This window comes from Amphiura filiformis, chromosome 6, assembly GCF_039555335.1.
Source record: "Amphiura filiformis chromosome 6, Afil_fr2py, whole genome shotgun sequence".
Classification (NCBI taxonomy): Eukaryota; Metazoa; Echinodermata; class Ophiuroidea; order Amphilepidida; family Amphiuridae; genus Amphiura; species Amphiura filiformis.
Genome location: NC_092633.1, coordinates 28876537 through 28892145, shown reverse-complemented (window position 1 = coordinate 28892145; position 15609 = coordinate 28876537). Strand labels below are relative to the sequence as shown.

At 35.1% G+C, this 15609-nt stretch overlaps 1 protein-coding gene across 1 annotated transcript in view; it reads left to right on the top strand.

Annotated features, from left to right (window-relative positions):
* The first annotated feature begins 3111 nt into the window (after window positions 1–3111).
* Window positions 3112–15609, top strand: part of LOC140154445 (guanine nucleotide exchange factor DBS-like) — a 157676-nt gene continuing 145178 nt past the window's right edge. The window contains exon 1 of the mRNA XM_072177010.1: window positions 3112–3479. Within this exon, the coding sequence (XP_072033111.1) occupies window positions 3161–3479 (319 nt within the window). The 5' untranslated portion in view covers window positions 3112–3160. The remainder of the gene's footprint in view (window positions 3480–15609) is intronic.

Below are 15609 nucleotides of genomic sequence, written 5' to 3'. Positions count from 1 at the left end.
AGAGGCAAATTGTTCCTGTTCCTAAAAATACCTATCGCACGGTCATCTCAAAACGAGATTCTACCCAAAGTGTGTTTTACCCAAAGTGTTTGCAGATATGCTAATTTGGCCTTTCTAGAAAAGCATGAAAAAAAAAAAAAAAAAAAAAAATACAAGCTACATGTAGCTCATGCATTTGCAGGGGGAACCTCGATTGTTTGGGAGCAATATGGCAGATCCATGCAAAGGGGTCAATACCACAGATGAGGACAAATACAACCTGATTTCAATGGATCTACCTTTTATAGAAAGTACCACTACCAACCACAGGTGTCGCTATATATTAAAACCTTTAGTACTACTGAACCTCACAATATGTATGCCAAATTGTATTTCCTATTTGGCATTTCCTGAGTAAGGTGGGTATAATATGAGGACCATCAGATATTATCCATGACAGCTAGGTTGTGTGCCCACCTGAGTGTTTGAAGTGTATCAGGCTAGAACAGACAGACACTCACACCCCTCAAGTTGTATGTATAACCCCCAAGTGTGTAGTTTCACATACCGGTACCCATTCTAACCGTGGAGTTTTTCACCCCCCCCCACAAAATGTTGTCTTACTGTTGAGGTGTTTGTATCACAAAATGGGGTAATTATACCCGGCCCGGGCCGGGCCCTCTATGGCTCAAAGATGACCATGGAGCTTCATGGTTTTGATAAGGCTCCACAGTTAGTATTGGTATAATATGCTTACCTCCGCAGTTTGGATGCAATTGCACCCCCACCTCAAATACACCCCCCACCCCACCCCACCCCAACAAAGATACACATTACTCACGCTGCCTTGTTTCCCAGGCTTCAAATTGCAGACAATTCAGGACTGTGCAAGTGCAGAGTGCAGACCCAATTTGGCGATAGCACACACATGCACACAGACTGGAACTGGGTAAATCACAAATTTTAGGAAAGGCTGTAAATATATCTTTTTTTCTCTAGATGAGTAGTATTATTTGTCTTTTTTGTAAAAGCATTAAGTCATCATATTTTTATCCTACATCATGGATGTGGATAGTTTTGGTCTCATGATCATGTTGTCATGATCCCGGTCATGATACGAACAGTACAGTAGCTGTTACAGTACTCTCAAGCCAAATGTATTGTGTTTATATTTCATTTTGTTCAAATAGTGTGATTTTGCAGATTTAAAGATTAGATCTTTTCATATGTATCAAACAATAATACTACATAGTACACTGTACACTAATAATACTGGTGGCATGTTGTGTAATGTTATGTCTGAAGGCCAGAGCCTTAATTGTTTGCATTGTGTATAAAAGGTATTATTCATTATTCATAAAGATTCCTCAAGAGAGAGAAGGGGAAACATTTTTGCACTTAGCTCTTTACTGTATGTATAGAATGTCTCCTACAAAGTATTCTAAACCTTTGAATAGCATAATATAATTGAATACCTGAGTGGAAGAAGGGCCCAACTCCAATTTTTTTACAAAAATGAGTTAGACCCAGCATTTTATTGCCAGCAGACTGTTCTTCCTTGTGTGTGAAAGTTGAGCCAAAATCCACTCTCTAAATAGTCTTCCACGTACACTTAATCTCATGGTTTTCATGGAAGAAAGGCCCAACTCCATGGAGTTGGGCCCTTCTTCCACAAATATTGGGTTAAAGAGGAATTTCGTTCATCCATGAAATCTGCTTTTCACTACAATGAACTTTCTTGCTAACATGTTACATGCTTTTACTTGTGCAATTATTGGATAATTATCCAATTTCTGTAGCTATTTATAACACATCTACTTACGGAACTGGCACTTGCAGTATATTAGTGGAAGAAGGGCCCAACTCCATCGCGTATTAAGACCTGTACTGTTGCCATGGAAACATCATATATAATTTCGAATGTATGTAATATTGTATATTCAGGTAGTAAAGATCCCCTGATGATGAAAATATCTCAAAAATAGTTTTAATGGAGTTGGGTCCTTCTTCCACTAAGGTATTCAATATTGCACAGTACCTTGTATGCATATATGTATGCAAGAAAATTTGATGTTAATCATGTGAAAACTTGCAACTGAATTTGTAGACTTTATCCAGGGGAAGCGCTAGGCTACATTTTGGGGTCCCGGACTCACCAAAATACAGTTCAGACCCCCTTTTAGAAAATTTTCTGCAAGTTCAGGGGTCCCTGCAGACCCGCAGTTTGTCAATCTACATTTGTAGCACTACCGCAGACATACTATTTATGTTGCGTTTGTGCAACTCTGACTCACTAAACTCTACTATGGACCCCCTACTTTTTAATTTTCTGCAAGTTTGGGGGTCCCTGCGGACTCGGGAGTGTTTTCTTCTAGTGCTACCTCTGACTTTATCTGGTATTTGTAACTCGGGCGAGATCAAAAAGTAATGCAACATTAAAAACAATTCCAATCAGACAAATTACAATTGAAAAAAAATCTTTCTATTTATATAGGATTCATCTCTCTTTGATTCATCACTAGTTTATAGATTGAATATTTAATTATGATATTACATTTATAATGCTCCGGTGACCTGCAGCGCTAGCAACACTTATGGTACTTGTCTGCATATATCTATTTTCACATGATCACAATCATTAACAAAATTGATTCATGCAATCAATGTATCAGGTGTTTAGGTTGTAATTAAATGTATGTTCACTATTTAAATGTAGCTTAGATACTGCCCTGTCAGCAATGCAGATTATTTTCATCATCATCATTATCTCATTAGTGCAAAGTATTTAACAACTTTGTGATACTTGTTTTTTATTAGTCATTACCGGACAAACTATTATTTAATCTGCCAATGAAACCATACTAACACTTATATTGCATTTATGAAAGCATACATTTGGAAAATACAGTGAGGTAGAGACATGATCAACAAGTAGGCCTTATAGCAAGTTGACTGAGTGCAGCAAAGGGATGACCATGTATGTAAAGAGAGACAAAGGTGACCGGTAGTGGTGCAATTAAACAACGCGGCTGTTTCCTGAAGTTTCTTTCACTCTGGATATATTTACCATATACAGTAGGGGCCTACCTTCCTGGCCAAGATTCTACATGTGTTTCCACATGTAGGCTTATATGTTACGTGTATGAGTCAGTGCCTAAACTTGTAGGCCTTTCATGGGAAAATGAGTGTTGATACTAAAACTAGCAATGTGGATGAAAGTCCTCAAATACAGGAGGAGAGTGAGACTGGGACTTCGCCTACGAGAAATGTACGGACTCTATTTACATTTCGAGATGTTGCAAATGCAGTGATTGCCAAAAAACCAAGAGTGAAAAGATCTAAAAGTAGCGACAAAAATCAGGCAGTAGATGACGGTGAACGTCAGACTTCACCAACTGGAAATATACGGACACTTTTTACTTTCCAAGATGTGGCCTTTGCAGTGATTGAAAAACAGTCCAAATCAAGAGGAAATAGTACTGGTAGTGATGTAGATGCACGTAAGTAGCGGGTCGGTGTTATGAGCTGAGGTGTGGTTATGGTGGTGGTTTGCAGCCTTGCAGCTATCTGAAATGATTTATTCATAAACCTTTGATTTATTTTTTTGTTCCCATGCATTACAATCCAATATGGCATATTTCAAATAGCATTTGCAGGGCTATTGGACTCTCTTTAATAGTGAAACATCTTTGGAATCAACAATTTGTTATGCGAAAAATTTATGCATAGATGAGAATCAACAGCAATCTTGTTGATATATGAAGCATTATGTTTTTGAGAATCTATGACGGAATCTATTTTCTGCATTTCGGTGTCTAATTCAAACCCTCGAGTGATATGGCCTAGCTACTATACTACACACTTCAAATGGCTAATTTTGGCTTGAGCGCATTCTCTTGACCTTTCCTGCTGCTTTGGCTTGAGGGAGTTGGGCTAAGCTCAGCATTCCCATTTCCGTTGGTTTTCTTAATTGTGTTGAATTACGTTGATCATGTTGATAGTTATTATAAGATTGATTTTTTGTTTTATAATTGTCTCTATATTTTTACACACATACTTTTGGGGTTCTTGTACATGTAATACCATCAAAGGATGAAAAGGATCCATATAAATGTTTCTTTGCAAAGCAAACAGTAATCATAAGACTAAAATTAAACTGAACTTGAAGAAAACAAATTAAACAGGCCAAATGATTCTAATTTCTATCCTGATTTAAGGTGGTATACCCCTTGATAAATTTGTGACTATTTTTGCATTTTTCTCAAAAAATAATAACACACTGGCAACAAAAGAGTTATTTATATTATAGGGGCAAGGAATCCAGTTACTACACTGGAATTCCAGTTACTCAAGACAAGCGGTACGTTATTTATGATAAGAAAAGAGGTACCACTAGAATGTACCTCATTTCTTATCATATATAATGAACCAAGTCTTGAATCACTGAAATTTCAGTGAAGTAATTAGATTCCTTGCCCCTATAATATACATAACCTTTATTAGTTATTAGTTATTATTAGTTATTTTTTGAGAAAAATGCAAAATTAGTCACAAAATTTATCAGGGGATGTAGTACCACCTTAATTACATTACATAAGAAACAGGAAGAAATTGACTGCTAAATCAGAGCTTAATATGCTGTGATGCAACATAGCAACATAACATAGACTGGTTGAGTTTTCCGGTTTCCATAGATGTAAATGTAACTGAATACATATCCTTTTTATTCATGAATGTTCATTTGTATTATTTACTTAATTTGTAACATGCTTTTTCTCAAAATTGTTTGGAAATCCCATTTGAATACAATACATTTGATTTTTATAGTTCTGGGGACGGGTTAAGTTCCAGTTAACCCTCCAACCCCGCCCCCCCCCCCCCCTACCCCTGGCTGCAAACCAGTCTCTGATTGATGATATGATGGATATATCCAAAACTAAGATGTTCAGTCATAAATACTGAGCATTGCCAATTTGTCATTGACTGAAGGAGAACCTCCTAATGTTGACTGCCCATCTGAACAAGCTTTGTGCATTCTCTTTTCTTGTACCTCTGACGTCACTATGGCACATCACATGAGGGCCAATTTGTATGCCTTCTACCTTTGCAACATATCTTGCATTTTCTGTTCTCTGCTGTGTTTCCACTCAATTGATTAGTTTTGGTACTGGGCTTTGTTTTTCTTCTTGATGCTTGAAATGTCATTAATGTTGCCATGTCGAAAAAATTACTGCATTTGTCATAACTGCAAAGCACAGAAATACATGCACATACATTTATACGGACCTGAATTTTACCCACTTGAACATTGTGCGGATTGATTTAGCCCATTTTGAACATCCTTTTTGTCTTGTATGTACATTGTATACAACATGTTTCTGTATTCAGGCTAATCTTCTCTCGACTTCTTATTTCAGTAGAGCTACGGGCATACAGCCATCGTATTTATTCATTAAAATAGGAAATTGTGCCTTTGGCCCTGGCTGATTACACCACTGTATCTTATTTTGCTGCTCAGTGTTGATCGGGTATATGTCTTTGTTAACATGCAAGCAGCACAAATTGAGCAATTTCTCTGCACACAATTGTGTTCCAATGTACTGTAAATAGCCTTAAGTTAGACACGAACACCTTGCCTGAACATCAATATATTTCATTTGTCAATATTTATACTATCATATGGAGCTGGTTGGTTTAAGATCATTTGTTAAAGTGATGATTTAAAAGAAAAAGCAATATTTGTGAACTTGTAAGTTTTTTTTGTCTCATAATTTATTGAAAATATTATAATTACCAATTAATTGAATGCGATTCCAAGAACAGCACACATTGTGCGCTGTTCTGGGAATTGCAGCATCATATGTTCATTTGTAAATGTGGTGCAATTGTTAGATACAGAGATGCATTTTAACATCACATACATGTATCAAGGTGAGAAGCAGTACTATAGGATGTTGGACGTTTACAATTATATATTTTTTACTTTTTAAAAACTATTTCCCAACCAATTTTTTTTGCGATTTAATACATAATTTCATAACATAAAACTTAAGTGGCATGGATAATGAGAAGTACTCCTGACTGCTTTGTTATTATTTACTTTATTTGTGATAACAAATTGTAAGGAGTTGAATGCACTGAGATCTAGTAGTACTCAGTTGTTGAATGACCCTCAACAATAGCCCTTAGAGCTTGTTTTCCAGGATGTGTATCTGGCGGTCTGATGTAGGCTGCCGGTACAGTTTCCGTTGCATAGCATGCCGCAAGTCATGAAGGGATCAAATAGTGACTTGATTAACTAAGCCATCGATTGACAGTAGAAAAAAATTGTTACATACAACTAAAAAAAATGTTAATTACGGTACTTAGTTTAGCTACATTTATGACAAAATGAGATTCAATAAGATGTTTTCTAATAGCCTAATCGTTTCTTTTTTTAAATCATTCAAGAAGAATTTCAAAGTAAATTTACGCAAATCATAAATTTGTCATTGCTGCATTTGATTAGAATAGTGTTTATCTAGTAACATGAACTCTTCGAGTTATCAATATCTTTCACAAAATAATATTGTTTTAAGCCTGAGCAGTATCATCCTCTTGTGACTCCTTGGAGCATGCAAGTGGATCCTTACCACTTCAAAAATTGCAAAATGCATACAATTATCTTGCTTTTGTCAGGGACTGTCTTTTGGAATTTGCAGGAGAGCATTAAATAGCTCTTCTGGAGCCTTCAAGGAGAGCTATTTGGAGCATTTACAATAGAATGTAAGGACAAAATGGTCAACTACGGAGAGCTAAAAATCACTCTCCTATAAAAGATTTAAGGAGAGCAGTAGAGAGTGATTACTCTCACTCTCCTCAAAAGGCAGTCCCTGTTTTGTCCTTTAGTAAAACACTTTTAAAATCCTAATAATTTGTGGCAAGAAATATTATATACTGCTTTAATTTCAAGCTTTGTGCAATCAAGTAACAAATAATTTGACCATCTCAATGAATATCCAAACAACCATCAGCATTGGATGGGGCCAGGCAGACGATCATCACATTAGTGCAAAATCCTGTAGATGGGCCAGGCAATAATCACGCGAGTCAAAAGCGTTAAGTAAAATCAATTGGATTGTACACAGGGAAGGTTGGTGTGTTGAGAGGTCAATATTTTATTGATACAGTTGGTTGATATGCATTTAATAACTCATGATAAATATAGATTAATTTATAATGGTGTTCTTTATATATTTACATAACAACTGCTTTCCACAATTAAAATATATTTTTATTTTTTTGATATGTTAAGCACAAAAATTATACGCTTAATTTTGAATTCTCCTGTCATTGAAGCTGGTATACCTGGAATTAGTCTCAGATTGAAGAAGAAAAAAAAAATTTGATTTCAATGATTTTGTGAATTGGAATTGTGTGATGAGATTGGCAAGACTAAATGAACGCATTATACTATGACAGTTGCAACAGACAATCATTGTTAATTGGTTTATTTGTGTGTTTGTACACACATACATGTGCATGTACTTATTGACCCAATCAAGATGTGTCATTAAAAGCAGTGGCCGCAGTAGTACTATCTGACACGCACACACGCATTTAGTAAAGTAATCTCAGGTACATGTTTAAAAGTATAGGAAAGCCCTGTACTAAAATCTCAGTGACATGTGCAAAGTAGGGCTCGGGGGGGGGGGGGGGGGACTAGGGGTTGCACCCAGGCATTTAATAGTGTCAATCTGTCTTGAAATGTGGGGGTACATTTAGCCTGAATTGTCAAATAGTGGCTGAATTGAACTAATAATAATGGGTCAGTGTTACATGTCTACCGCAATTGCAGAACGTTTAACAGATCATGAGTCTGTTTAAAGCGATATAATACCCTGATTTTCATCAGTACCCATCTTCTTTTTTTTTTGTTGCAAATTTATAAAGTGTATAAATATGTTCATCATCTCATGTCCTGAACTTATAAAATATCTCTACATACAAAGTGGTTTTAAACCATTTTAGAAAATCATTTTAGCCCTATATATTTTTTTGTTTACAGTATCCTGGTAACTGAGATGTGTGTTTCATAACAAACCATAATTTATTCTATTGAACATGTCCAAGTAGAATACATGAATAGAATACATTAAATCCTTTGTTATACTATCTATAGAAATGTACTCACTGATTATAACACTGAATAAATTAAATAGGCCTAATCTCTTCCACATAGACAATTTAATACTACGCCATGTATGTATCTTCTATAATGTGCTGTTAGGAAAAGAGATTAAAAAGGCTATAAGGTCATCAAAGGTCAGGTTATAGGTCAATTGGTTCAGGTCAAATTCAGGCATCAATTTTGAATACATGTGATAGTCTGTGATATCATACATGTCATAATGAGGCATCAATGTTGATATTTTGTCTGTTACTGGATATATAATGGAAATGTGTGAGGTGGATATACTAAAATACCTTGGGATGTAAATGGTGAGTACAATTTAGATTGCCTAGTTGAGATGGATTGGGCAAATAAATATAAAATAGTTACCAAAATCACAAAAATGAAGCTTATGGAAAACTACCTAATATGGTGGTATAGGTGACAAAAAATTGCTGTAGTGTGGTTGTGGTAACCTGTTACCTATGGCTTAATTAAGTTTCAGTGACATAGTGTCGCAAGTTCAAAATACAAAATATAGCTCAACATTGAAAATAGAAGCATTTTAACCGGTTCGTTTTTTGATAGTTGTGGAGCACCAAGTTCATGAAGTCATAAAAGAAATCAGGGACCACTTATTCCCATTTTACATATCAACATTATTTCCCTAATGTGTTAGCAACACATATCCAAAATTTTAACGAAATCCGTTGATAGTAAGCTTTCCAAAATGAAGTGAATTTAAAACATCAGTGATGTACCACTTTTTGGCTTATACCATTAGAAGCATGTACGCGTCATTGATACTGATGCCACCAATTGAACGAGAAGATTTGCCCTTCATTTTGCATACCACTTTGTCCAATTTCTTTTCTCATTTCTTCACAAAATGCAAAAAATGCAAAAAATCCAATGGGTGTAGTACCCCCTTAATGGTACATGCATTTAAGATTGACAAATGAGATGTTGTCCATGATCTTATGCATTTTTACAATGTACATTGTTTACAAATATGCTAGTGGTAGGTAGATGGCCATCCTCGGTTACCGAAAGTGTTCTCGGTTACTCTGCTACTCTTTTGTAGATCTTTACAAACGCACCTCTCCCAGTGGTGTAGCATCTGAAGGGTATGTGTCATCTGCCCCCCCAATTGGTATGTGCACCCCAATTGATTTGAAAATGTAGAAAATCCCATAAGAAAATGTACAAAAAATGTGTTGTGCCTCCCAATTAGCCCCCCATCATGGTCAATGCCCCCCATAGTATGCCCCAACACACACACCCCCACACATGTAAAATGACATCTCTTGTGACAAGCAATTATGCAGGGTCATGTTTGTAAAGACAACAAGAACATTTCGAAAAAACGATGCTACAATTGAACTGCAAGGTGTCTTTGTTACAATAACATTTGAATTCCTGCATGTACATTGTATGCAAACCCTTAACCATAAGACTAATGGATGTCTCTACTCTATTCATGTTATTTTCACAATACCTTTTTAATTTGGGGACAATTTCATGCCCTAGTAGATTTTGATTGTCATGGTGAAATGAATTCAGCTCAAGAATTTATTCCAATATTTGCACTACCAATGCAAGTAAACAAGATATGACCTACCTGCCTGTATTTTTAAACCATCAAAACAGGAACATGTTTTTGTCTCTTTGCAGCCAGAGAAGACAAGTTATTATTTCCTATGTTATGTATCATTTTGAAAAATATTGTTTGTAGTCTGCAAACTGCTTAGGGGGATGGGAAGGGGCTTTAATACTGATTGTATTCTGAGATGAAAACACCATAATTTATATGTCAAGAGTATGTACGGTTGGTATGGGCATGTAATAATAACGTTTGCGGACAAAAATTTTAGCTTTCAAAATGCCAAGGGGGAGGGGAGGATGCTTACTGTTTGTAATCTGAGGTGAAAATCCCATGTCATGAATATGCATGGTATGGGTAAAGAGAATGCACCATCCATGTTTTTACATTTTTCCTATTTTTGTACTACCCTTTTAGTAAACAGCTCATCACATATTGATGGGTTATTGCAAGAAGGCCCTATCTGAAATAGCTGCCCTGAAGACATGAGAAATGGTACATTGCATCTTGTACATTCATGAGCATATAAATTATGACTCCTGGGAGCTATTGAGCTCTATTGCAGATGAGGCATTCTTGCATGAGCCCCGGCATGAACCCCTTGATACATTGCTTGAAAGAGTTATGGCATTCAAGTTGTGTGCCAGCACAGAGTATGTGGTGCCAGATACATTGTAGGTCAAGAATAGGGAAAAAAACTTGAATTTTAAAATGTTTCACTTTTTACAGAGTGGGTCATGTGTCTGGCATTATGATCTACATAGCTGTAGGTGGATATGTATTATTTATTACTTAGCCTAGCTACCAGCTCCATGGCCTAGTATACTTCTTGGTAATATTGGTATGTGTATGGACTTCAATATGATCCAATTCCATATCATGATATGTGTTCGTTGTCACTCCCAAGATTTTCTTATTTGAATGATATTATGAATGATATATAGCACCATGTAACTGATTCTGATGACTGCATAGCAAGAGGCTAGACATACTATAGTATTAATGCTCTGTGTGCTAGCCATAGGCTTCAACATAAAAAGTTCCAAGTTTTGGGATATTTTCTCAAAATATCAAGAGCTATCTCAAGAACCACTGACCCAATAATATGCTTGTTTTTACTCATTTTGATGCATTTTTCATGCTGATTCCAAATATGGTCATGAAAATTTACAATTCTGAAATTTTTGAATTTGTAAAAAAGTTTGAAACTTGATGCCTGCAGTTGACGCCGAGCGGAAAGAGTTAAAGTAAAGTTATTTCAAGTCATTTTTAGAAGTGTAAATTGTTGAGCTTAAAATTTATGGAAAAAATCTATTACATGGATTTTATGAAGTATAGAAATAAATTAAAAGCTGCAGGAAATTGAACCCCTCACATTTTTGCTGAACCATGAATAAGTCTCAGTCAAACCATCTCACTTCCCTTCATTACACCAATTATTACTCACCTAATTAATCATTCTTTCACAACCTGTAAGTTTCCCACTTGCTGGAAAAGAGCTAAAGTTATTCCTGTGTATAAGACAGGGGATCCAAGTGACCCCAGTAATTATAGGCCAATTTCAATTCTTGTTGTTATATCTAAGATCGCTGAAAGGGGAGTTTTTGATCAATTGTACAATTATTTAAATGATAATGGACTAATTAATATTAATCAATCAGGTTTCAGACCATCTCACTCTACATGTTCTGCTCTAATTAATATTACTGAAGACTGGTACAATGAAATTGATAAAGGTAATTTAATTGGACTTTGTATGTTAGACTTAAATAAAAATCCCTTTAAAAAGGGATGTGCTGGGACATGGTTGTTCACATTGAGTAACTTTATATTTCTTTTTATAAAAAAAGTCAAAATAATTTGAAGTGCAAAGATTTGGTTGGTTCAAACTTCAAAATCAGACTCTTTTTCCCAGATACTGATGATTCAGTTGGATTCCTTACAACAGTTCCATTCCAATTTGTATACTTTTATGCTCTTTATGTTGTTACTCCTAAGGTTTACGTTCACTAACTTACAGCCCAATACTGAACAATTTTAAAATATGATCCCTAGATGACCTATGACCTCAAAACATTTTCACTCACTTGATGCCCCTTACACAGATTATTACCACTAGGTAATGTTTGACATTGAAATTTACTTTTTTACAAAAGAGGGCAATTTCCCCATCGCTTTATCTAAATCAACAATGACCTCATTTGACCACTAAATGACCTTTGACCTCAAATATCTCCACTCACGTGTTGTCCCCCTACTAAATATTATTATCACCAGGTTTGGATGGCATGAGTTGGAACCGACGTTTGCACCTTATAGTATAGATTAATTCATAGCTCTTTTTGTTTTTTGAAGATTTAAACATACAAAGTAACAAGCAAACTTTCAAGAAGTATATATATTAGGGTATATATTACAGGCCTACACAAACTGAACCCCAAAATAGCACCTTTAAAGCCAATAAGTGAATGTTTATTGATAATATTCGCAGTAACAAAATCCAATCATTACCTATGCTCTAATGCTTCATTCTAGTTTCGACATTTGTGTCATCATAAAAATAGACCCAACTATTTGAAAGTGATGTGTGCATCAATAGCTTTTGATCACCATCTTGTTACCAGGAAATGCAGTGATCTTGTTTATTTATTAACACAGGTTTTCCTCAAATTGCTCACTACTCAGCAGGTAGCTCTCAACAGAGATACAGGCCATACATGGCAGATACTGAACAACAACAAAGCATGTATGGTACCGGTGTGTCTGCCCATAGAACCCATAGCCTGCCAAGCTCAGTATGCTAGTGAAGAGAACCATCAAAACTTCCCAGTCTAGATTCAGAAATATTATTTTCCTAAAACATATACCTATTTTACCTTCAAATGCAAAATCAACACAATATTTCTGATATCTGCACAGGCCAATTTTAGTATTCATGTTTGTCATAACCATTTTGATAATTTTTTTGCAATATATTTACAAGTTTCCGTTTTCTTCATGAATTACTAATAGAAACAACAGAAAACTGAAATCAAACAATAAGTGCTGGGTTGCCATGGCAACCCAGCACAAAAAGGCATTTGACACTGTAGACCATGACATTTTCTTAAATAAGCTTAAATTGTATGGCATCAGTGAGTACTGCATTAAATGGTTTAAAAGTTATCTCACAGGACGAACCCAATGCACTTTTGTGGATGGTACACTCTCTGAAACTTGTAACATAACATGTGGAATGCCACAAGGGTCAATCGATGGCCCTCTTTCCTTCCTTATTTATATTAATGACTTGCCCAATTATGTCACACACTGTAAAGTTAATATGTATGCTGATGATACTATAATTTATTTTGCTTCCAACTCAACTACTGATATAATTAATTGTATAAATAAGGATCTTGAAATAATCAATAATTGGCTTCAAAGCAACAAACTTAGCCTTAACATAAAGAAAACAGAATTCATGATCATAGGTTCCAGGCAACGGTTGTATTCTGTTAAAGATGCTATCGAAAATGCTTCTGTAAATATAAATGGTATTAACATTAAGAAAGTATATGAATGTAAACATTTAGGGTCCTCATTGATGATACATTGTCTTGGACCCAGCAAATTGAACTAGTTAGGAAAAAATCTCTTAAAGGTATGTTTATGTTAAAGAAATGTAAATCTAACTTTATTTCTCAAGATATTTTGAATATGGTATATAATACAATCATACTTCCTCACCTAGAATATTGCAATGCAGTTTGGGGAAATTGTGGTATGACTGTTGTAAATAGATTGCAAATAATCCAAAACAGAGCTGCTCGCATTATCTGTGGAGCCCCCTGGGATACCTCCAGTGCAATTGTTCTTGATCAGCTTAATTGGAAGCCACTTTCAGTATAGGCATCAATATAACATCTCAATTTGGATTTTCAAAATTTTAAACAACCTTGCACCTCCTTACCTTCTTACTGTGTCAGCTTTTTCAAATAAAAAATACAATTTTTTTTTTTTTTTTTACAACATCTTTATTCCACAACTTTGTACTGACTTTAAGAAACGAAGCTTATCCTACAGAGGTGCAATCATTTGGAATAACCTTGATAACAATGTCAGGAATTCCCCAAATTTAAATATTTTCAAAAATAAGCTGAAGGAGGTTTTGTTCTAATTTATTATTTTAGTTTAAATTTATATATTATATAAATTTAGTTTTCTCTGAAAATAATGTAAATAATTAAGTAAATTTTTGTAAAAATGTGTATATTCTATGCATGTATTGTATTTATGTCCACGGCCCCAAGGAAGAACAACCTTTGGGTTGATTTGGGCTCTCCGTGGTTAAATAAAGTTGAATCTGGTCAAACTTACTCAGCAACCTTTGGGTCTTAAATGGACATATTTTGAAATTTCAAGAAGTTATGACCCCCCTTGAGTGGTGTCACATGAAAGAGAAAAAAACAAGGAATATAATAAAAAAATATTTCTCAAACCTGGGGTTACACTCATTTTAAGACCCGGGTCAATATAGGTCCTTTTCGTATCTCAAAATGCCATAAAGGTATGCCCAATGACCAAATGAAAGAGGGAAAAGTAAAAAAAATATAATAGAAGTTATTTCCCCACTTGGGGTGACACTCATAAGACTCGGGTCAATATTCATATTTTGGGTCCTTTTCATATCTCAAATTGCCAAGGGGGTATAACCCCATACGTGATGTCAAATAAAAGAGAAAAAAGGAAAAAATATAATAAAAATAATTTTCCCACCATAAGACCAGGGTCAATATTCATATTTTGAGTCCTTTTCATATCTCGAAATGCCAAGACGGTATGACCCCATGAGTGCTGTCAAGTGAAAGAGAAAAGGGTACAAAATACAGTAAAAATATTTCCCCACCTGGAGGTGACACTCATCAAAAGACCTGGATCAATATTCTTATTTGGGGTTCTTTTCATATCTGTAAATGCCAAAGAAGTATGACCCGCCTGAGTGGTGTCAAATGAAAGCAAAAAAAAAGAAGAAGTAAAGATTATAATAAAAATGTTATCCCCATCAGGGGTGACACTCCTCATAAGACCTGGGTCAATATTCCTTAATGACCCGGGTCAATATTCATATTCTGGGTCTTATCTATATGAAATATCTCGAAAGCAAAACAAAAGTGTGACCCCGGGGTGGTGTCATATGAAAGAGAAAAAGTCCCAATTGTGCAACAGTGGTTTACCACAATATACTGTCAAAGCCCCATGGTTCAGCTATGGTGCGGTAACCGCTCTAGTTTCAAATACACACATCAGCTTCATGGACAAACAATTCATTTTATTGGACTTTAATATGAAATCATCAATATTCCCTTTCTATGAAAGTTCAAAAACAATAAAATAACACATTTTGTCATATATGAAATCATTATTCCCTATGAAAGTTCAAAAACAATAAAACAACACATTTTGGAATCAATAAAAAGAATCATATTATATACTGCCAGCTAGACATAATGTAAAAATCATTAGGATTCAATTATATGCATTGAATATGAATGTGCACCATATGAACTGATCTAGTCCTGTCACACACTTAAATTGCATTTCATTAATTTCACACTACATGCACAGAATAATGTGACACAGATGTAAAAACCATGGACTCATATTGACTGATATTTTATGCTAATTATAAACAAGTATAGATTATCAAGCAATCAATTGGTAAATCAGTGTAGTTGATCTTATTATGTCAATAATGAAGGAATTGATATACATGATTTTACCAGCAATTTAATTTTGCTAGGCTCTTAAATCAAATTTGTGAATTTAAATTGCTGCAAAAAGATGACTTCTTGCCAATTCGCCAAATTAAGTTGCCGTGAAATTAAAGTGTTTT